The sequence below is a fragment of the Zootermopsis nevadensis genome, unplaced genomic scaffold (genome assembly GCF_977971745.1).
Source record: "Zootermopsis nevadensis isolate Lab colony 2312 unplaced genomic scaffold, Znev_1.0 Znev_ptg000002l, whole genome shotgun sequence".
Lineage (NCBI taxonomy): Eukaryota > Metazoa > Arthropoda > Insecta > Blattodea > Termopsidae > Zootermopsis > Zootermopsis nevadensis.
In genome coordinates, this window is record NW_028259134.1 from 12,048,330 (window position 1) to 12,072,228 (window position 23,899).

The 23,899-nt window shown below is 38.3% G+C and overlaps 1 protein-coding gene across 3 annotated transcripts in view; it reads left to right on the plus strand.

The window, feature by feature from the left end:
- The window catches only part of LOC110832173 (putative glutamate receptor), a 36,790-nt gene extending 16,083 nt beyond the window's left edge, over positions 1–20,707 (plus strand). For 2 of the 3 annotated variants that reach the window (XM_087349621.1, XM_087349626.1), the window contains exon 3: positions 6,313–8,484. In XM_087349621.1, coding sequence (XP_087205747.1) covers positions 6,316–8,133 — 1,818 coding nt within the window. In that variant the 5' untranslated portion in view covers positions 6,313–6,315 and the 3' untranslated portion in view covers positions 8,134–8,484. Of the gene's footprint in view, positions 1–6,312; positions 8,485–12,157; positions 12,337–12,953; positions 13,254–13,823; positions 13,925–14,332; positions 14,504–15,194; positions 15,410–16,707; positions 16,926–17,396; positions 17,663–19,263 lie in introns of those variants that run through there. The other variant, XM_087349630.1, reaches the window with a different exon arrangement.
- The last annotated feature ends 3,192 nt before the right edge of the window (positions 20,708–23,899 follow it).

The following is a 23,899-nucleotide window of genomic DNA, read 5'->3' on the forward strand; positions in this document are numbered from 1 at the left end:
ACTCATAAATTTTCTCTAAGCCAGGGCATCATTTAACAAGTTTTATTTTAAAAGTTTTTGATAATTATAATATAATAAAAATAAATATATTTTCTGGCTCTGTACAGTACGTATGTCTGTAGTGCATGTAGCATTGCGGGATATTCGTTTATTTACGTATTTATTTTAAATAAACGAATATCAAATTCCAGGAGATTTGCAAGACAGTAAAGAATGCACCTGTAAAATGTGTACACATTCTGGAGTACATCACTTCTCGGTTTTCAGCATTAAAATGTACAAGTTAAAGAACAGAGATTATGGTCCGAACTCTGAACGAATCATTGCCGTGGCCAGTCCCGAAACCGATCTTGCGCTTTCGTAATAGACGCAGACATCCTGTGGCTTAAACTGTATCTGAGTTCCGAGAAATATTTGGACTGATTATTACATCATTAAGAATTTAAGAAAGAAAAGGAATTGTTTTGTTATTCTTTATTTTACCCAACTCCAGCGTCTTCCAAATGTTTTGCAAGGAGCTAAGTACTTTAATATAAATAAGAATAATTTTATAACTCAAAAATACAAGCGATATGCCGATACACAAGAGAAAAATAGGTATTAAATTTTATTTATCTCATTGATTTGTCGATATTAATTTACTTTAATGATATATAGCAATTGAAAGTGTTAACCTACATGATTACTGTAAGAAAACCTGCTTAATTGAAAATATTGTGGATGTTTGCTGATTTAGAACGTTGTGAAAGCCTGGTGAGACATAAACTGAATCTGAATTTAGTGGCAGCCTACAAACATTTATATCAGATATAGTAAAAACAAAGCTGTGCTGTCCTTTCCTCTTAGATTTTACGACGACAAGATTAAACTCAAATGAAACATGCAGGCTGTGTTTAACAGTGACATTTTCTCCGAGTGCCACTGCTATTTGCTTATCAGTTATCGTGCAATTTATTGTGTGAAAGCAAGGTGCCAGGAATGAGTGCGGAATAACTGATAACATTTCCAGCATACACTTTAGTCGTCGTATTTTTTAATTGATTTTGTTTTGTATGTTTGTCGGTTCCTCTAGCAGCCCGAATTTCCTCAGGCCTTGTGGCGGAGAAGCCTCCAACTATTCCCTCTGAGAGGATTAGTGATTGGCTATTTGTAGAATTGTGAGACATTATCGCTTCATTATACAACAGTGATTACTGAATGATCTCGTATCGCCACTCCTCAAGTAGTTTATTAATTTTGAATTTTAAATGTAGTGTCAATGACATTTTAAACTCTAGAACGGCACGTGTGTTCACTGTCATGTGAAATATCGCGTGGCGTAGTACAATTATTCTGCAGGAGTTGAATCTGATAACACCTTATTGTTTAGGTTCGTACTAAACCCCTAACTCCAATAAAATAATTCTTTACCCTGGGAGCATTTCCTCATACGTTCACAAAACTAGACAATAAAATAATTTAAACACGTTTATTGTTATTGAAGGAATTTGGTAATTATGTTTAAGTTTCAGGCACTTACATAACCTGAAACTTGAAATTCTGTTTAAGCAAAAGTACCATCCTTGCTTACTGACCTGTCGGAAGACCAAGAAATGGATGATCGTTGGAGATCACTAGTCAGTTACAATCTTGATGTCGAAACAGATCCTTTATTGGCCAACTCCGTTACCAGAAAAAGAGAACGTTTTACATTATTCTGCAATGTTAAAAGAAAACTAGAAACTGGCGGACGAGTTTATAAAGTAAAGAAATAAATGCTGTCCCGCTGCACACCATGTAGGCGCTTGGCGGGGGGGATCGTACAGTTGCTACTCATTATTAACCTCGGCATTAGATAGGAGTGAGTGGTTAGCGTCACGCCCCGGCCGCTCTTAACCCCTAATAAAGGACTCCGATACCCATTAGATAGTGAATAAGCCCCTTTTCAAATCTTAGTTAAGAGCTATATTTGACGTACACAGTACATTACTTTTACTTTTACGAGATTTTTGACTTGTTCTTAAATGAATACATACTCATCGTAAATTTCATATTGCCCGTGAACAGATTGGATAATGAGTCCTAGTAAGGTTAATCATACATTTGCTTTCTTCGATATAATTATGTACCCTTAACTGAGGCATCTACCTACGAGGTGCGATCGGAAAGTTTCTAGACTGCGCCTATAAAAACCCGTACACTTATCTCAGGTATTAAATTCATCCATCACCCTCGAAGTAGTTCCCCTGGGAGTGAACACAACGATCCCAGCGCCGCTGCCAAGCCTGGAAGCATCCCTGGAAATCTTTCTTTGTCAGCCTGTCAAGCACCATCTGCGATTCTGCCTGAATCTCTTCTATCGTCTCAAATCTCCTTCCCTTTAGCTGAATTTTCATCTTTGGGAAGAGGAAGAAGTCACACGGAGCTTAGAAAGGAAGTTGGGGTCGGTTCTTGTAAGATCTTTGAGCTCCTGACAAACGAGAAGTCGATTCTGCTTCTGGTCATCAGACAGGATGCGTCGCATGTGGAGTTCTTCCTTTAGAATCAGCTGACAGGTCCCATAGCCTATCCCAACAATATCGCACAAGTCGTTGATGGTACGACGTCGATCTTCGTGAATGGCCTCCTGAATCTTCGTAACATTTTCGGGCGTTGTGCTCGAAGATGGTCGTCCAGAACGCTCGTCATCATCGACAGAGGTTCGGCCATTTTATAACGTGAATGCCACACAAAAGTTTGTGCACGACCCATTGCGGACTCCCCAAATGCTTGCTTTAGAATTTCATAGGTTTCCGTAGCCGTTTTGGCGAGTCTATGGCAAAATTTGATGCACACGCCATTCCGAAATCGCAGGAGGGTCGGTGTAATGCACTACCAAAACGCCCGTAACTAAGAAACAAATGCTAATTCGATGATGCCGGCTGGCACACTGATTCACTATGAATGTATCGGCAGAAGCTCGTACTACATCCGGTTCGCCCTCTATTGACACAGTCTTGAAACTTTCCGATCGCACCTCGTATAATGAAACTGTGGGCTGTCTGCGCTGGTATTGTGAGTAACGATTTCTTTATCATAGCACTCAGTAACACCGTGCTTATCACGAACTTACCCTGTGGTCCTAACATATCTTTCATGTTTAATATTTTATTCGAAATTAGGGTGTGTCACTCTAACCTAGACTTACATTCGTCTAATAGGATAGTTATAATTTGACTAATTTGCATCTTAGCAGATATCACGCACATCAGTCTCACTTAGTATAAGAACAGTTCCCATTACGGCATTCTAAAAACATACGTGACTTGGCTCAGTGGTAATGCGGGTGACTTTTTCTCGGGAGGTCTATTTAAAATCGCCTCGTTTATCAGCCCACGTCAAAATGCACTTTTCACTTCGCTGGACGTCCAGAATTCAAGAATTGCAACAACATTCTCGTAGACCGAGTCGTTCACCAAATAAGTTGGTGGCATTTCTGCAATACGGAGTTCAGAGCAATAGCCATTAAATAATCATTAGGGTCTCTGAAACAGCGCGATTGTCTTTTGTTAATTACTTTTCTGTAGGTCTGCCGTGACAACACAGGAATTAAGGTAGACAGTGACAAATGGGATCACTGTTATTCGATTACAATAATAATATCCCAATAATATGCAAGAGAACATTACACAGAACGACTTACCTGAATCGAACGAGAAGTCTGTTTCTCTGACCACGCCATCTTAACAACGTCTTGCATTAGACTCGCAAAACATAAAGCTGGAAGTCTGTGTAGGAATAGATCAGGCAGTGTTTCATTGCTCGCGTTAGATTTACGTCAATTATCAGGACTTATTCTGCTTAATTAGGCGACAAGTTATTGCCATATTTTCAAACTATAAATTATTGCTGTTCATTTAGCGCCCTAGATGACATTCGTCCATATTATAAACTTAAAAATATAGCAAACGTTTCAGGGAGAAATCGAAATATTTAGGCAGAAATATGAAAGAACGTACCTGAACATGATATGTTAATAGCATAAGCCTTTCCAGAACGCAGCACGTTTTCATAACTTGAATGTTTTATTGAGGACAAATGAGAAAATATTTATGAAAAAGAGACCGGAAATTACAAATTAATGTACAAAGTTACACAGTGAGCAGCTTCATAATTTCTGCCCTTCTTTACAAAGGATGAATTAATATGATAAAATCAAGGCCTTTAATAAGGGCGAGACATGTAATATGTATGAAAATGATTGAGGGAGGGTGGTAGATACAGCCGTGTAGTCAGAAAATCTTTGGGCAAGTGAACATTTGGAAGACATAAGTGTATATGGGATGATAATATTAAGACTGGACTTCAGGATAAAGTTTGAGGACATAGACGGGATTAAACTGGACCGTGACAGAGGCCAGTGCGAACGTTGCAATCTGCGAAAATGTTGACCAACTGCTTCTCAAGAATTATTCTGCTGCACAGAGTAAGTCAGGTTAGTTTCGTAGTATCAGTAATTATTTTACAAGTCAAACGGCCTGTTTGGTTTTGTACGCATGTGAAAAGCGTAGGCAGAATTTTCAAGTGCATTTTCTTCTCTTTCTCATTTCATCCCAGTAATGACTGAATTTAACTATATGTAGGATTTAGTCATTAGGGAATACTCCAATCTTAAGCTTTCATAACCCCCCCCCCCCCAATATACAGCTTTGTCATGGCGACACTACGAAATCGAGGGGTGAGTTTAATATTAGCGGCATTTGACATATTTTCAAATACATAAATTATGTAACAATACAGTCCTTTTGAAAATATAAAACTTCTTTGGTTAATTTTCCTCAAATAATATAAAACGGCACCCAGATCGTCACTCACAAACTGGCGAAATATCAGGGTCAAAGGTGTCAAACATGGTCAGTATTATTTAGAAATTACTGTATATAAAATTCACAAATTTCCAAAATTAATTTTACAGTCTGTAACGAATGAATTGAAAAGACTACAAAATCATGCAACGAGGAAAGTTCCACAGGGCAAATGCATTGAAAATTCTTCTGTAGGTGATTATGAAATCAATGCTTACAAACCCATAATGACCTACAGGAACCGGGGGTACAAAATAAACACAGAAATCACGACCATATAATTATCTGCGTAAGAAGGAGGCGTTTGATTGATTGCCCCTAATTCTTCACATCCATCAAATTAAATTATCAAGCTGTTAAACTCGGCTAGAAGCTGCTTGGCCCATGGTTTAGGAACGAAGAACTTCACAGCACGGAAACAGCGAGTCTAGGCAGCACCACTTGTTCGTTTAGGATTGTCAGATTTCTTTATAAATTTTGTTGAGTAACACCTCTAGTCTAGTCTATCGATCAATCGAATTTGTGTTGCAGCAAAAGTATTAGAGGTGGGACGGACAGACGCCTAATTCAACACGTGGTAAAGTTTTTAGAGAAGTGGAATTGATCTCTAGATCAGTGAGAGTGGTTATAATTCTCATAAAAATTATTTTAAACATATTAACAGTAACTAGAGATAAACTTCAATTTAATGCAAGTATAGGCATGCTAAAGGTGACAATAGCTGTGTAAATAATGTTACAAAGAATTCTGATGTCAAGTTGCGATAAGAAATGCAGTCTACCTGGCAGAAGTCTTGTGGTGGTATATGTAAGTCACAGTGAATGTCTTTCCATAAAGTTGCTGAGACCTCTGTGTATCTAATTTTAGGTTACTCGGTTATGTTTCTCCACCATCTCCTTTACGTTCTTAAGGAAGGTTTTACTGATATTAACTTAGTAGACTTTTAAAAATAATTTCAGTGAAATTTCAATACATTGTCGTAATTTAAAACCCTTAAACGATACAGTCACTGAGGTTGGGTAAATTTAGCCGCGGGTCTTACAGGGTTTATAATCCCTGTTCTGAATGTTTGTGTCACTGGCTGATTCATTGTACTAGTTTTATGCTAGAGTTGTCCATTAGTTGTTCATCCCTGAAGTGTTGCATTTGCTATCGTCCTTACGTAACTGATACATTCACGTCTATGTTTATTTGGTTGTTCTGTTTCTCTGATGAACACCCGCTTCGTCCAGTTTTATACATATCCTGTTTGATTTTTGCCTGGCCCATTTTATTCTATAGTTCTGCCTCCACAAGAATTTTTCTTAAAACTCTAGCGCAGTCAACTCTCGAAGCGTCGTTTACTTAAAATTCTACTGTTTCTCAGAGAATAGGCATAATCCATCATAATATTAGCGTAACTGTGATAATATTCTGCATTATCGTTAAATTATGTCCGTGTGTGAATCAGTTGCAGTAGCCTACACCGTGCCAATGGTATTGTTTTTAGGTCATGGATCTGATCGCCTTGCTCTTCCCAGTGGCAGCCATGGGCGTGCAACACAAAATCTTAGCATGTGCAGTAAACAGCTTCCGACATCTGCAGCCAGGTCCAGTTGTCGTCGTAACCCCCCGTGACAGCGACAGTCTCGCTTCTGAGTTGTTACAGGAGTTGCATGCCATTGGGCAGTGGGCCGTGTTCACCAGCAGTGTCGACAGCTTTGCGCCACAGCCCTCCGAGAGACCCAGCAACTTTGTGCTGCCGCCCGTTCCAAGCCAGGCTGAACTGAGACGGATCCTGACGGAACTTGCTTCATGGAACCCACGCGCCAGATTCGTCATCCTCATGCTTGACGAGACCATGTTACATCTCATCATCAACAGTTTGCGCGATTTGAACATTGTGAACGCCGTGCTGCTGGTTCTGACCAGCAATACCTCCAGTGTAAAAGCCTATACTTGGTTTCCTTACCTGCCTCCGGGACAATGTGGAAATCAAGGCTTTGTTCCAGTACTTTTGGACGAGTGTTTAATGGAAAATACTTCGAAGTTCGTTCGCAATGTACCGCTTTTCCCACACAAAGTTCCCCCTGATTTGTACGGTTGCCCCGTAACCCTCAGCACGTTTCCCTGGCCACCATTTATTATAAAGTCGCATGTGTATGATACAGCCGGTAAAGTCTTTTACACCAAAGGTCTCGAAATCAGACTTTTAAATACCATAGCACAGACAATGAACTCAACATTTCAGTACTTACCACCTCCGGCGAATGATTCCAAGTGGGGAAGTCGTACTCCTTCGGGTGTATGGACCGGGCTGCTGGGAGAGGTGTTCTACAAGAGATCCGACATTGCGTTCGCGTCAATGACGGCAACTGATGATAGAATTCTGTACTTTGACACGACGGTTACGTACTGGAGTAACTCCGTCGTGTGGATCGTGCCGAGACCAAAGTTCATCTCCGGATGGAGGAGCCTTCTTGGGATCTTCAAACCGACAATGTGGGGGATTGTGATAGTTACTTACCTTCTAGGTTCCGTTTCACTCTGCAGTCTCTCTCACACGACGCTCCGTCCGAGAGAGCCAGCGTTGTACCGCAACCCCGGCAGCTGTCTGATGACCACCTGGGCCCTCTCGCTAGAGATGGGCGGACACATGCAACCACGCGGTATGGTTATGAGGCTAATGTTTGCCTGCTGGGTAATTTATTGCCTGCAGATCAGTACAGCCTACAAATCCTCCCTCATTAGCGTCTTGACTAATCCCCAACTTGAGCCTGCCATCTTAAACATGGAACAACTGGCAAAATCCGGCCTGAGGTTAGAATATACAGTCGGACTCTCAGAGTATTTTGACGACAGTGTAGATGTCAGCATGAGGCGGATTCGCGAATCCCTGCGATTTTGTGCCAATGTTACGGTCTGTCTGAATGAAGTAGCGTTCGCGGCGGACACGGCCCTGGTGTCCGACAAGTGGTACGTGGAATACCTCATTCCCCATCTGTACTTGGACAGTAGTGGGCAGCCTATACTGCAGATCATGCCTCAGGATGTGCTGAGTTATCACGTCGTCATGATCGTATCTAAAGGAAACATATTACTTGATCGCTTCAACGCGCTCATATCCCGCGTTGTTGAGAGTGGCTTAATGGTAAAGTGGGCAAGTGATATCAAACACACTAGAACGATAGGTAAGGTGTCCCAGGACGGTGTAAGAGGTCGCAGGCTCAGTTTATTTCATCTTCAAAGTTTGTTCGTCTTCTTGTTGCTAGGAGAATGTCTGGCTATAGTGACCATCATAATTGAAATCCTGATATCCAAAGCATTTTGATTATTTTATGTATAAATATGAGTAACACATTATTCCGCACCACAAGTATCATTGTATATGTTCATGTCTGTAAATACGTATCTTCAGGAACCAGCAAAATATTATTGTATGTTGACCTGTCTCTTTCCCTCTCTATTTACACACACAAACACACTGTGCGTCCTGTTAGCATTTATTCAGATTACAAAAAGCACGTAATTTGATATGTGTTACTAAGCTTAATGAAATGCCAATTATACCATATCCCCTTGTTACTAGGAAACGGCTTCATGTTTCAAATAGACGATTGTTAACAATGTATCGCTTATAACTAAAAACTTGAATATTAAAATATCTAAAACAATATACAAATATTTCCTATGATTGTATTACTCTTTTACAGCGAGGAAGGAGCATGAATTGAGGGTGTCTTTTACCAAATTACGTCAGATTATCAACTCCAGGTGGCTGAGACGTGAAGCATGATTGGAGAGATGAGAAGAACATAAAATATTTCAGGTCCAAGAATTGGTGAATTACAAATTAACCTAAGAAATAGTATTATGAGGATATGGGACAGGATTCATTTATTTCAGGATAGAGACAGCTCGTGGCCTATATGAGCAGGACAATGAGCGTTTCATAGAATGCGGAGAATTTCATAGTTAACTGAATGACTGTCAGCTTTTCAGTTCAGACAGAACTGTTCCATTGAGTTAGTTGGCGTTGTTTCAAAAAGTGCTTTTGACTTCTTGTTTTACGAGCATAATAGAACGACAGGAATTGAATATGGCCGAGTCCTTCTATTATGCGTCCGCAGATGTGCATATTCTAAAGTCTCTGATTGTGGTAACGATAGGTGGTCATTAATGGAATGACGATATGGAACAAAAATATTAAATACTCGGAGAAAAGCCTGTACTTGACCAAAGTTCAGCGTAAATCATATGTATTCATTGCACACAGCTGGATTACGAAGAGGGAATCTAGGGATATGGAACGAAAAAAATGTGACTAATTCAATGATTCTGTTAATTTTTATGACACCTTAGTTTAGGGTCACTGGCGGATTTAACATTTTTGTGACTACCTCTAACGTTGTGATTCATTTGTAGTTTTACGTTAATAAATTAGATATTAGATAACCCCTGATTATGTCTAAAATTATCGCAAACGACTAGTAAATAAAGCAACTCATTTTATTTAACTCCCTGAGTTATAGCAAATGCAGACACACAAATTAAGCGGTTTTAAGAATGTAAAATTTGTCCTTATATGAGATATTACGTTCTCGCGGCTGTAAAACTATGAGTGTTGATATTCTGAGTTGTAACGCTATCTTCGGAGATCTGAAGATGAAGACAGTAGATATTAATTGATTTAATTGAAGTGATAGAAAGACATTGACAGAGAGTACGCATATTTGGTTTTCAATTTTACTATGCTGATAAAATAATATCTTTGTATTTTATCGAATATTTCACAGGCTGGTATGTCTTTAACACTTTCCTCTGCCACGTAGCAATTCTCTGATGGTAGAATTGTATACTCTCCAGGTTTACACACTAGAACAGAATAACAACATATACACTACAGTTGCTACAAGTGCAACGCAATTTATGATATGGATTGTGATTCATGTAATATTGGAGAGTAGAACCACTCAGAATATGACTGTAAGTCACAGCGTCAGTCGAAAAGATAATAAAACCCTACATTTCTGTATTCTTCGTATGCTGCATGCAGCATACAAAGAATTGGCCAGTGACATTCGTATAAAGTATGTATGAACATATTTTAAATTGTGTTCAGTGCACACCCTTAATCTGTATTACCAATAACCATTGCTCACGATTTCATTTTCTATATAGGCCTACATATGTATTCATTGAGTGTTTACCTGTTATAAGGGTTAAACAAAAAAACGTACATATGTCTTACAGGTCATTCCTTTACAAAACAGTTACCCTTTTATCCTTGTTCGGGAACAGAACTTGAGTAAATCATCAAAGTCTGAACCCTTAATGTGGTGATTTTAATTTGGAAAAATTTGTATTGTTTAATGTGTTTGTCATGAATTTATGGGCCTATAATTTTAGTGGTGAAATAAATAAAGTATAACGCTTAAAGTTGCCAGAAAGATTTCAAAATAATTATAATCACCGTCTTTATTAAACACCAGGTTTATTCGAAGTAGGTGTCCATTGTTTGTTTACAGAATTGAAAATAACAAGATTCTTAAAGCTGTAATATTTAAACTTTATCTGTATCTTCTGTCCGTTAAGCATAGGAAGGGATTAATATTATTTTCTGTCCCCAGCGCACGATGACAGTAATATTTAAAGTAAATATAGGCCAATGTCATTTTCTTCCTTTATTTTTGTTGTCTGCGGTTGCATGTGATAGCATGAAACAAGTAGTGACTTACGCAGAAGTTACAACTGACTTACACAGATACTTCAGTCACAGCTGCATCATCCTGATTCATACTGAAGCAGGTGTCAATGGTACGATAATTTCTGAATCACTACACACTTTACATTAACTCGCCCAGTTTACATTCAGGCATACTTAACTTTTGCACAAAGTGACCAAAACTACAGTATATACACAAAAGAATGGTGTGGTTTCAAAAGTTAATAACAAATTTATTTCTCACCTTACATGGGCACAACATACACCGTCAGCGGCGGCAACTGTCCAAGTTTCTCATGCGTTAATTATAATCCTTCAATGTGTGCACCCTGGGTCACACGATACACATCCACACGGTAATCAAACTCGTCCCATCCAGCGCTGTGGAAAGACACGATTGAGAAGCACTCGTACATTCCTGTGAAAATGGGGAGGGAGCTCCGTCAAGTTGTAGAATGCAATCGTCATAATTTGTATTCAGTTGGGGTAACAACCAGCTTTCCAACATGTCCAAAAATGAGTCGCCAGTCACAGTTGCACCATTCTTTTGTGTATACCCTATATTATAAGAGAGCCTGACGCTTCAACACCGCAAACACCAATGGCAGCCACTGGATACAATCTTGAATCAGTTTCATCCACCTTCCATTCTCACAACCAGTTTTTGAACATCCACATTAATGTTATTCTCCCATAGCCTCGGTCTTCCAAATGAACGTCTCTGAACAAGTTTCACTACTATAGTCATGTACCTTGTTTCAATATATTAACTGCATTCCCAGCCCATAGCAGCTTTCTAGATTTAACTAAAAGGTTACAGACAGTACAAAGTGGCCTGTATAAATCACGACATTTCTCGTTATACTCTATCATTAATCGTCCACTTACATAATTATTCTGAAGTCCACATATTTACTTAACCACTTTGTTTTCAAACATTTTCAATGAATGTTTCTTACTGAAAGTAGGAGACTAGTTTCTTACCCATATAACGCATAACACAAATAAGTACAGTAGGCGACTGTAATCTTGAGACTTGCAAGGAATGCAGGAAGTCCGTAGCGTTAAAGGCAGAAGCTATCTTTCCTACTTCCTCCTTCATCCCCTTCCGCACCCCGCAAGTCTCAAGATTACAGTCGCGAACTGTACACTGAACACTTTTGTCGTTATCTTCTGGTAAACATGAGTGAGCTTACCGAGTCACATCAATCCAGTTACGGAATAGCACCATGACACAGGCCTTGACCAATTTCATCCTTTCCTATAAATCATTTACATGCACGAAGATGGCTGTCTTCTGGGTTGTATTTCCCTGTAGTCCGGTAGAAGTTTACCAACGTTTCAGAGGTCATTGATGCCTCCATTATCAGGGCAAAAAATTCTTCCATTATCAGGACGATGAGTGACATCGCCCTGATGATGGAGATAGGAACGACCTCTGAAACGTTAGTAAACTTCTACCAGTCCACCCCGCGCTACGACGCAGAAGACAGTCATTATTGTCACCGCCATAGGTGCCTACACATCATTAATTGACAGAGCACAGCCCGACAAAATAAGCAACAGATCAATGAATATCTATTGAATGAAACTCTATATAAACCTGATGTGTATAATCTGTATATTACAGGATTCTCTGCTGAAACGGAACTTGTTTTAATCCAGAAGCATCTGTCAAGCCGAGGAGTTCCTGCAGTAACGATTTCAAACAGCTCCGTGCACAAGCTGGCGATGGTGAGACACCAGGCAATCAACGTCTTGTTCAGGGGCACCGAAGATACTAAACGTTACATAAAACAAGCCACAGAGGTTAGAAAACGCACATATGACCACCTATATGAGTTTTCAAATCTCTTTAATTCAAAATTTGAACATCATTAGTATTACGCAACCAGCCTAGTGTCCGCAGAGTTACTAATGGGAAATTCGACAAAATATGACATATGATGTGAAGCTTTCCCAGCGGCTTTCATTAATAAAGTCTTCTCGGGCTATCAGCCGTGTTAGGTGGTGATTAATCGCCAACGTTTCGAGGACCATCTCTGTTCTCATTCTCAAGGCTGTTGACTGTGTGACTCGTAGCGCGAACTAGTTGATGACATGCTTACAAATGCTTAGCGTTGTTCTTCAGTCTCGTATAGTTGCTTAGCTACAGAAAAGATCGCCATTGAGACTCGAACCCAGGACAGTTTCTTTGGGATTTGGGCCTTTATTCGTGAATTCTCCTCGCCAAAAGAAATAACTTTGTTTTTGGGACCGTTTTTCTATCTTGCTTCGATTGCGAGCTACATAAACTATATTTATAGGGACTCGAACCAAGGATACATATAGACACAATACGTTACCGTCATCCAAAAATTGAATACACATTTCTCTTATTTGTTAGTACTTTATTAATTTATTATATCTTTCTTTTACCCATTTAGCCATCAACGGACAGGAATTTCTCAATTGATATCTGGGTATTATTCTTGGATGCCGAATCTCTTCTGGAGGAATTCTTCGCTGGTATATACATTCCTTTCGACTGCGAGTTCCTGGTTGCGCAGATAGAAGATAAATACGTTTCACTGACCGAAGTGTACCATATCGGCCCTGCACGTCCCCTGCAAACATACCGTTTTGGGACATGGACTGCTCGAAGTGGCCTCGCCTGGCGTTTAATGGGTTTCTTCAGGAGGAGATACAATCTTCAAGAACAACTAATAAAAGTTGCTTATGTGGATGTAAGTTTTAAAGCTAATCAGTATTGAAAGTTATATTGCTAAAAAAAATGTTGTACTTCTGGAAATATTTTCACAAACATGTATAATTTCATATAATGTAGACAAATTAATCTGATCTGTGAAGATTACTGTCTTCTGGCATGTTGAGCTTTGTAGTCTCGGAGAAACTGACCGGCATTGCAGATGTTCTTATTATCTCCGTTATCAGGGCAATGAGGTTTCTTTCTTTCCAATATTTGAGCTGATGACTTTTGAATGTGACTGCTAACCATTACGCGGACGTTATTCGGTTGTTAAGTAGCTGTTTAAGTTGGTGGATGTAGTAAATTTATATTTTAAAAATTATTATTAACTAATTAGAAATGGGTTTGTAAATGGTGGCATAAATCCGTAGTCCTAAAATTTTCATATGGCTTCAGTGATTGTGCCAGCATGCTAATAATTTGAATTATTTTATTATTTATCACCTTCAGTTTACTCTTTAAAAACAGCCAAACAATTCGTGAAAGCATTGTTTAAAGTAAAAACCTGCGCATTACATTAATTAACTTTTTTCCCCCGGACTAACAGCAGAAACACGCCCTCACAGAGACGCACAACAATGGATCCAAGAAGATCACTGGATTCTTTGTCCACGTTTGGAACACAATTGCTAATTTTCTCAACATGAAGTAAGTAATACGGACTTGGTACTTATTTGGAACATATTTTCTGTCTACTACTTACCATCTTTAATCAGAAAAAGGCTTATATCTGACCTATAATAAAATAACTCTCTTATCGCTGTCTCTTCGCTTACAGACATTTCCACAAACTTTCATAATTAAAACACTAGCACAAACGCTGCATTTGTCTATTACATGCAGAGACACACGAGAGAAAATTAAATATGAGGAAGTAAACATTGCCAGACTTGTGAAAATGCCTTATCTTTAACGAGTTATTATCTTTATGGTGTGAAAATAACAGAACTAATTCCTCGCTCGTGGTTTTCATATTGGAGGAACAAAATTATTTTAATAAAACGTGCGCATGTGGGACCTATTGCTTAATAATTGAGGTTGTGCGTTGCTTTTCAGAGCTGTGTGCCAGAGAGTTGACACTTACGGTTCAAGAATGGAGAATGGGTCATGGAACGGAATAATACAAATGGTGATTAGTAACGAGGTCCACGTCGGAGTGGGTGACTTCACCGTTACGGCAGGCAGGTCTGCCGTGGTGGACTGCTTAGCCCCTCTGATAATCTCCAGGTTAGTCCGCGAGGCTCAAAACAGGGTCTAGTGGCAGGCTTCTTTGAGTACGCTGATGAGACTTATGCTTTCAAAAAACCTTGGAATATGGTGGCCGATTTAATAATCGTGGGAGAGTTTTAAAGTTGTTCTTAAATTCAAAGGGTGCTGGGAGGGTATGAAGTGCCTCCATGTGTATTAGAATACATGAACGATAGCAGATTCTTGTGAAAACAGGAATGACCTTTAGTGCCCCATTAAAGGCGGGGGATTTATTGATAAACTGAGCAAGTATTTTGCGAAATTTCAGGTTTTAATGGCGGCTAGTATAAAGATGTCTTCTTGGTTATTACGCCGTGTAGTATAGTAGCAGGCGTAGCCCGGACGATGGATGCAGCAAGCGCCTCTGAAATGTCGGCAAACTTCTACCACACAAGAGTACGAAACAGCAGTTCAGAACGAGGCGAGTTTTGATTGCATGGAATCCTTAACCGCGTACCTTCTCCTAGGCCATACATTCTACGTTTACATTTATCAAAGGCAATGTGAGTTGGAGTCTTCAGTAAATGACATACGTAGAAGAAAATGTCTGCCGAACTACGGGACTAATAACAAACCAATGACAATGAAAACAGTAAAAGAAGGCGTATTGAAAATAGGGTACTCCGAACAATTTATACGTTTTCACTGCCTGGTTTAACTTTCGTTTCAGCCTGAATGTGTTCATTCGGGTCCCTGATCAATCTGGGATAGTGGTCTGGGGCCGGTATGTTGCTCCCTTCAGCCTGGGTCTTTGGGTAGCTGTAGCAACGGCAGTCTGCGCTCTCAGTTTCTGTCTGTGGCTGACCGCCGCACTTCAAGCCCGAGAGAAGAAATTTGCAGCTACTGAGGCGATGTTTTACGTCTTTGGAACTTTGTGTCAACAAGGCCAGTTTTTATTCAACTTTTGTAGGTTACTTCACAGTTGTTTCATATGTACGACTATGCAGCATCAAGCAGCGCATGGAGAAATACAAGTGTTTATTGCAATAGTGACCTACATAACCGAACTTGACCGGGCAGCTTTATGTAGGTCTTACAGTAATGCTCTAGAACTCTGTTCACTAGTTACCTGACTCATATCCCTATCGGATTATTAGCTCTATTGACTGATGTTTGCCTTGGTTTCACCTACTGTCACCAGGTGAGTATACTTTTAAAACTTCCGTGATGGCTTTTTCCCCCCACATCAATTGGAACACGTGATTCGTAATTAAATAGCCACATCATTCGATGGCACAAAAACCAGTACAGTGGAAACAGCACTGTTAAGTGACCCATAATCAATAAGCCAATATTTTAGAATTCACCTGAGATGACTGAATAGATTTATTGGTAAAAGAAGTTCTTGTTCACTGACACAAAATTGTCCTACATAATAAGTAGTTTGCAATTGATATCTAATAACTAATATATGCCTAATGTAGACTCATTTATCTTCACCCCTTTGCTTTCATCTTGTCTGTATGGTAATTGCTGGGACACCACATAGGGTACGATGTATAAAGCAATCTATGTCCACCATTTCTTCTCCTCTAGACAACCATATGTGTATTTTTCACAAAGCGACCTAGACCGATTTGAGATTTGTAGGACGTATCGTCATACTGCTCCACAGGTATGTGTTATAGTATTATTTAGTTTGTAGGAAATATTTTCATTAATAAGTCGGTAATTAATTTTTCGTTTCTTTCAGAGCTCTAATTTATACGTGCCAGTTAAAAGGTTGATGTGTTATGTTGCTGAAAATTATTATTTTGTTTATTAAACGGTCATGTAGAAAATCAATCTAATATACAAGTAGCTACAGCTGTCAAAGTCGAGGTATAAGCCTGCAAGCAATAGTTTATTCGATTATTTTTGTACAGCATAATTTATGAAACCCCCGGGTAAAATACTGATATTTTTATGAAACTAATTGAATAAGTAATTAAATATTTATTGGAAAGATAATGGTCACTCAGGTAGAGGAAGAAACTTCTAGCATTTGTGGGACGTGTTTTCGCAAGAGCACTAGTCTGAGCCAGATGATTCCAGTCCACAGATTCGTATCTTATTCCCTCAAGATCCATGCTAATATCATCCTCCCATTTACGCCAACTCTTCTTATCAGGTGTCCTGGCTTCAATTCGTGATGCAGTATAATCTTTGTTTTGCATTCAGTAAGTTTTCTTCGCCTTGTACAGGTCAGCCGGACTCAGCTGTTTGCACAGCAGTGCGTGCCGTAGAGCTGACGTCCTATATGACGTCATTGGTGCTATTCGCCGGTTATTCTGCGTATCTCGTCTCCAGTCAGACAGTGCAGCATACAGTTCTGCCATTCAGGAGCCTGCAGGGTCTCCTGGAGGATGGCTCGTACGGCCTGGGCCTCGCCCAGAACTCCTCACACCTCAACTTGTTCGATGTAATTAAACAATAGGGACATCTTCCGTCGGCGACTCATGATACTCAGACCTTCTAAATCATCGTAATCAGAGTCACTAAAATTTTATATCAGTATTGGTAAACCTCGCAAGAGAAGGGCACATTATACTTGCGAATAGAGTACCTATTTCTTATAAAATTTTGCATCTTTACCAGACATCTACCACCTACTGCCTGCCCTATATAAGGCCCTCATAAGCTCCGAATCATTACACATTTACCCCTACGATGGCAACTGGAATGTCTGACGAAACGTTGGATAATTCTTAACGTTCGACGCGGCTTATCCCTTTAATCCCCTAAGTTGGGTTCCAGCCACGAAAACAACAATGAAATGAGATTTAATTTTGAAATTAAGTACGTGTATTACTTTCATGGCAAATATTTACGTTCCAAAAAAACACTTCACAATCACTCGGCAGATTCTGAAGTTTCTGATAATGTGTTGCAGGCAGAAACCGAAGGACTCAAAAGCATCGTTTACAAGACACTAATATCACCACACAAGAACGATATGCCTGCTGGAAATTTAGAAGGCTTCACAAGAGTCTGTGACAGTAGGCATAAATATGCTTTTATGGCTTCTCTCTACGTTGGACAATACTGGGCAATGAAATTGCCATGTCACTTCACAACACTTCCAGACACTTTCTACCCGGAATGTCTAACGTTCGTCATATCAAAGAACAGCCCCTACAAGAAACTCATCAACTGGAAGTGAGTTTTCTGAGTATGAATCATTCTGTTTCTATCAATACGTCCAGTTGCTATGGATCATCACTTTGATTATTGTCCCTTTATTTGTACATACATCGGAAACACTTTGGTAAAATTAAGTATTGCTTATCGTTGGAGTAGTTTCAGAAGATTACATAATATTGTAATGCAGTAACGCTGGTTTTAAAATCACTCTTAGTTACTAATAGTGATAAGTTAACTCGCAAAGTTTACATTCCAAGTTAACAATTATTCCTCAATTGTCTTCAGAGTACCAGCATTTCTTCCAACATCAATGTTTTCCAAGATAAATTCTGAAACAATTAATTAAATAATCCATGTAGGACAGCCCTTCTTTAAAAACTAATAGTCGCTCAGTTGGTAAAAATGTTTCTGCTCGTTTTTGAAACCAAACCTGAAGGTACATTATTGTGTTTACAAAACCCCTGCCATATGTTCCTGTCAAGAGTCGCATGAGCCCAGTACACAACTTCATAAAATGACTTTAAGCTCCGTTTTAACTTTGTACTCCCATCTACTCCTAGGTGTTCCAATTGGTCTCCTCTCCCCAAGACTTCCTACGAAATCCCTGTAAGCATTTCTCTTTTTTCATGCATCATTCATGCCCAGCGTCGAATCTCAGACATCATGATACATCGCCACCGAATTACATTCTAAATGTTATTAGTTCTACTCCTTCACGGGCTTGTGCAGCACCATCATGGTATTTTTCGCGAGAATGTAGAGAAATGCCGAAGTGTTTAGGGGAGACTAGCCTAAAATATCTTGGCTGAATAAAATTATGTATTACTTTAAATTTGGCTCTGGTAAGTTAGTTAAGCTAATACTCAACATCAGTCAAAGAAGGCGTGTTGGCAGGGCGCGGTTTTTTTTTTAATGTTTCTATGTGCAAAAAGAAAGATTTCCTACGTTTCGCTTACGGTTTTACAGTAACAGTGTGTCAGCATTCACAGCCTGAAATTTGTGATCAGTTTACTGAAACAGTTATCCACTGAAGACTTTGAAAGTAAGTCATAATTCATACTAATTGCTTCGATGAGTTTTTCTTGTGTTTATAGGTTATTGTTTAGTAAACAGGGCAACCAACTTCGGAGTAACGACATTCTAGGTTTGTGTGTGAATTGTACGCACAGACCTAACAGCACAGAGAATTTTCCACTGTTAGTCGATATGTTTACTCGCTAACGCTCGATTTTGATATTTCAAACTGTATTATGAGAATGTACTGCATTTATTCGTCGGAAGGTGGTGCTTATACTCTGTTATATTGCTTCTTCCTGTTTCTCTTCACTGTGTTTACTAAGTTGTTTATCATTGCAAAATTACACGTTCTTTAGTCTTTATTTGCGAAAATAACAGCAGTTTATGGGAATAATGTATACAATAGCGAGTAAGGTTATGGACTGGATTTACGTGACCCCGAAAACATCAAGTCCAGGATTCTTCTAAACATAATAATGAACCATCGGACCCGTAAAATGTTGGGAACTTCTTAATCAGCTGAGCGAATATTAACTTCTGAAGGAGGACTCTACTCCACGTCTGTATTGGAATAATTACGTAGCATTTTCTTCCCACAGCTTGTTACGTCTTCGAGAGAGTGGGATTCAGGACAGAATTCGACAAGAATACCTTCCACCGAAGCCCTCATACGTAAACAAATCAGTAATAAGTGTCGATATAATATCTGTGGCTCCAATTTTAGTTGTGTTTTTTGGTGGCGTAGTAACAGCTGTGGCAGTGCTGGCTATTGAGCACATTGTCTGTATTTGTCTACGGCAGTTGGATTTCTTTACGACACCGCGAAAATCGAAGACATTTTTACTATAGATCAGGGTGGTTCAAATCTTTTCTTCCCTTGGTCCAAGAATAATTTCACCATTGGATTCAAGGGCCAAGAAACCCGTCCTAGCACTGTTTTGAAAACTAATAGTTAATTTTCATTATCTTTAAAATACTTGTTTAGAAATGGCAAATTACTAATATGCTAAAATATAAATATTATTAAAATGTGCAGAAATTGATATCAATTTAGACCTGCATATTATTTTACGTTTAATACTGCAACAACTTTTATCTGTCACAGTTTTTACCTGCAAAACTTAACATTTTACGGTATGGTTTAAAATTCATATTTTGTGTGGAATATGTATGTAAAGCAGCAGACGAGATAAGAATCACAATCTTTTTTTTCAAATCTTTCTGAGTGAATAAAATAAATGAGCTTCTAATACGTGGTAATAAGTAACAAATAATTTTGCGGAAATGATCCCCAATCGATTCTGTTAAGATTGTAGATGAACTAACAATTCCTCAGCAATATGTCGTTTTACGTTAGTAATATTCAACAGATTAATCCTGCCACAAGACTGCAGCACAACAAAACATAGAAAAAGAGACAAAAGTACAGCAGAATTGTATTTCAGGGTACGTCCTGATTTTCTACTGTTCAAATGATGGACAAAGTACAAAAAACAATTTGTCAAAATATGACGCATAACTGCCAAACTTCAAAATTCGAAAATGTATTTCTTCAGAAACTACTTCATAAACTTGTGGTCTTAATGTGCTGTACCTGGACGACATGAATTATTCTGCTATAAGCCTCCGTCTATTTTGCCTTCGCTATAAGAGCTATTAATAGTCTATCTTAAACGTCGGCCACTCCCTACCGGACCTACGTATATCGATTTATGGCGCTGCTGTTGAGGTCAGAGTACTGAAGCTGCAGTAATTCATTATTGCCGTGTTAGATCTGAATCTACTGAAAAACTGTTTTCTCTTATCCATTACTTATTAAGTGCTTGTGGCCAGAATTTGTTTCTGAGTTTCCGTTATTAATCGTCGTCTCACTTAATTGATGGTGGTCTAATGGGGACTTTATGAGATATGATGGCTTGGATAATGGCGAGGCGTCCTTTTCTAGTTGTTAACAGTCCGCAGTGCTTCTTATCCCACGCAAGTTAAGTAATTTTGTGAGGTTAAAGTCGACTGCTTTCTGTTGTGTTCTAATATTGTGATTAAGCTGGGACGAATCTTTCCCTGTAGTATTATTATTAATTAATTATCTTAATAAGCATGTGTATTACTCAAATATTTGAATGTTATAAAATTGGTACACGTAAATAAGAAAGTATAATCCCAAATGTTTTTGCAACAAGAGCAAGAAATATTATGAATACAATCCTGGATTTATTTCTTTTTTCGTGTAGGTTAAGACAGATAAGAGAAGGAGAATATTAATTCTCAGGACGCATTTATGATCCAGTTTTAAAGGCATGCTTCCATGTTTCTTGATAAAGGCTCCAAATATTGTATCGACATTGCAGTTAATTTATGAACGTAGCTTAATTTGTAATATATTATATGGGTTTATTAACTGATTGTTTACCCGCCTCTGAAACTAAAGTCTAGGTACAATTTGGATAATCTTGTAATGACAAAAGGAATGTCTGAAAGAATTAAGACGATAAGAGAACGTGACATATAACATAAAACTACATGATGATTGCATGAATTAGCAACACAGTTTAACTACGCAAGGTATTTGACTTAGAATGATATAAGAAGATGGTAATAAACACTTTGGTTTATGAGAAATGGGAAGGAGAAAGCAGTCCCCTACTGTGAAGTAACAGAAATTGATTTAAAAAAAAACAGGAATTTTCAGTCAGAGTAGAATGTTATCTCCTGTTGCCACTACAGTAACCTGCTTTTTGGGAGAAGTAAGAATTTTATAAATTAAGGGTCGTCTTGATCAAATAGGCAAAATTATACGCCATCTTAAATCACAAAATTTATTTCTCTGAGTCTTTTGCGTGTTAATACAAAAATTGTTATATTACCTACCAAACAAAGTTATATATTTGTGTCGAAAGGAAATGTCTACAAAGATAACCAACTATAAAACAGCACAGTAAAGGTTCCATAGAATGCCACTTTACTCTTTACTACATTCTTAGGAGACGAAAAAAATGACATCTTTAACTTAAACTTAGAAACAACCTCCTTTCTTTATTTTCTGATAAGCTATGGGATATTGTAAGCATACAACACAGTTCTTAGTTCATGTCAGACGAATGTAATTCAGAGATTAAAATCCAGTAGATAGTCCTATTTTAAGTAACCAAGAAAATTATTTAATCAGCTGGGATAAATAAACAAGGTTACACAAACTATGCCGGTGGTAGGCCTACATAAAACTTTTCCTACAGATTTACGATAGCTCATGCAAACTATAACCAGATTATGTTGAAGCTTTCGTCGTATCTGCCTGCAGTTTGTATATACCTAGTTATTGATATTTTACACTAGCCATTGGAAATTAAATTCGGCCATTTCAGTTGTTTGCACACCTGGTACCCCCAGTGTATAGACAGGATTTTCATTCAATTTAGCTCCACAACTAAACCCAAGGAGCAGAGTTCTTCCTGATAAATCGACAGGCACTCAGATGTACAAGAATTTTCACCATTTTTGTGATTCGAAGTTCCATTATCGTCTCCAGAAGATCATTTCACTGGACTTCATCTTGAAGTAGACAAACCCGGTCCATATCACCACACCCGTTTCCTTTGTGAACCATTTTAATATTGACCTTCCATCTACACCTAGGTCTCCCGCGTGATGTCTTCCCTTCACGCTACCCGACTAAAATTATTGTTTCTTTCATGCGTGCTACATGTCCCTCACATCACGTTTCTTGACTTCATCACTTTGATGAAAATTACAAATTATGAAGGTTTTCGTTATACAAGTTTTTCTTCGATTTCTGTCTTCATACTCACCGCTGTGAGAACCTCAAGTCTTACAAGTTTTTCTTCCTTCCTGTCTTAGGTCAAAATATTCTCCTCAGCGCTCAGCGCCCTAATCTCAGACACCCTCAGACAGAAGTTTTTGGGGTATTAGTCAATACCAATACAGAAGCTGATAACACTAGGCCTATTCGATAGCTACGCATGTGATATTTTTAAAACACTTGTACCTCGTGAGAAAAGTTGCTGTGAAATTATTTAAGATATAAAGGACCCTATTGTTATTATTATTGTTATTATCATCATCATCATAATAATCGTTATTGTGGTTTCCATTGACAAATTGGTTGCTACTGCACTTGTCTTAGTCGTACGCCGTAAGACAAAACTATGGGAGGTACTGAGAGTGATGAAACAAAGGAGACGCATTAATCCAGTAACAGCGACTCGTGTATAATGTGCGAACTTGGTGATAAACACGCACCAACCCTGAAGAGCTGTGTTCATAAACTTTCAATTTAAGTAGTTGGAAGCACGCGAGTGGATATAATTTAATAGAAGTCGGGTAAAATGTCAAAGGTCTCTAAGTTTTGGTGAATTCAGACAAGATTCCGGAACAGAATAATTGTGCGGTCTCAGTAGAACGGGAGTTACCTCCTCCTGTTTGTATTTAGGTTCTTTAAAAAAATTCATTTCAAATTCATACGATTGCATAGCATCGTTATGAGAAAATTTCGGTGTAGATACGTATAATATAATTTGTTAACAATAATACAATATTCTTACTACAGTACAGGTTTCAGTTTCATGCTTCTCCCATATTTCAATATTTAAAAAAATAACTATTCTGTGATCTAACATAATATGCTGTTTTACACGCTGTGTTACAATAGGGAAAAATTTGAATTGTATACTCAGGAAGGAGCGAAGGCAAAGTTAGGTTGAGTAAGCAAGTAAAATTGTATTTCGTGTTTAAATCGTTCTTCGTTATTTTAATTAATTTATTTTGTTTGTATTATTCTTTATTTATGCTTGCTCATAAAAACATCAAGGATTCATACTTTAATTTTTTGCCCTAACGCAGAACTAAAATGGTTTGCTAAAAGTGACATAATGCCGATGGTCCATACTCCTTACCATCTATTATTAAGATGATTAAAGGAATTACTCTGAAATAAGCTGGGGAATATCTTGTGTGGGGGAAACAATAAACTCATAGAAAAGCCAATACAAATAAACATCTCATAAGAAAGATGTGGGATAATATTAAATGAGTCTTTTAGGACTGCATTGTCAAAATATAAACTGTATTTAACGGGCTAGTGTTTTTGTTATGGCGATTATGAATGTTATAATTTTATAACAGCCAGGAATGAGTTCACCGTCCAAGCAACAGTAGAAAACTCACGAAATACAGATCGCCATGCGGTTATTTAGATTTTCTTTGTAATTTTAATATGAT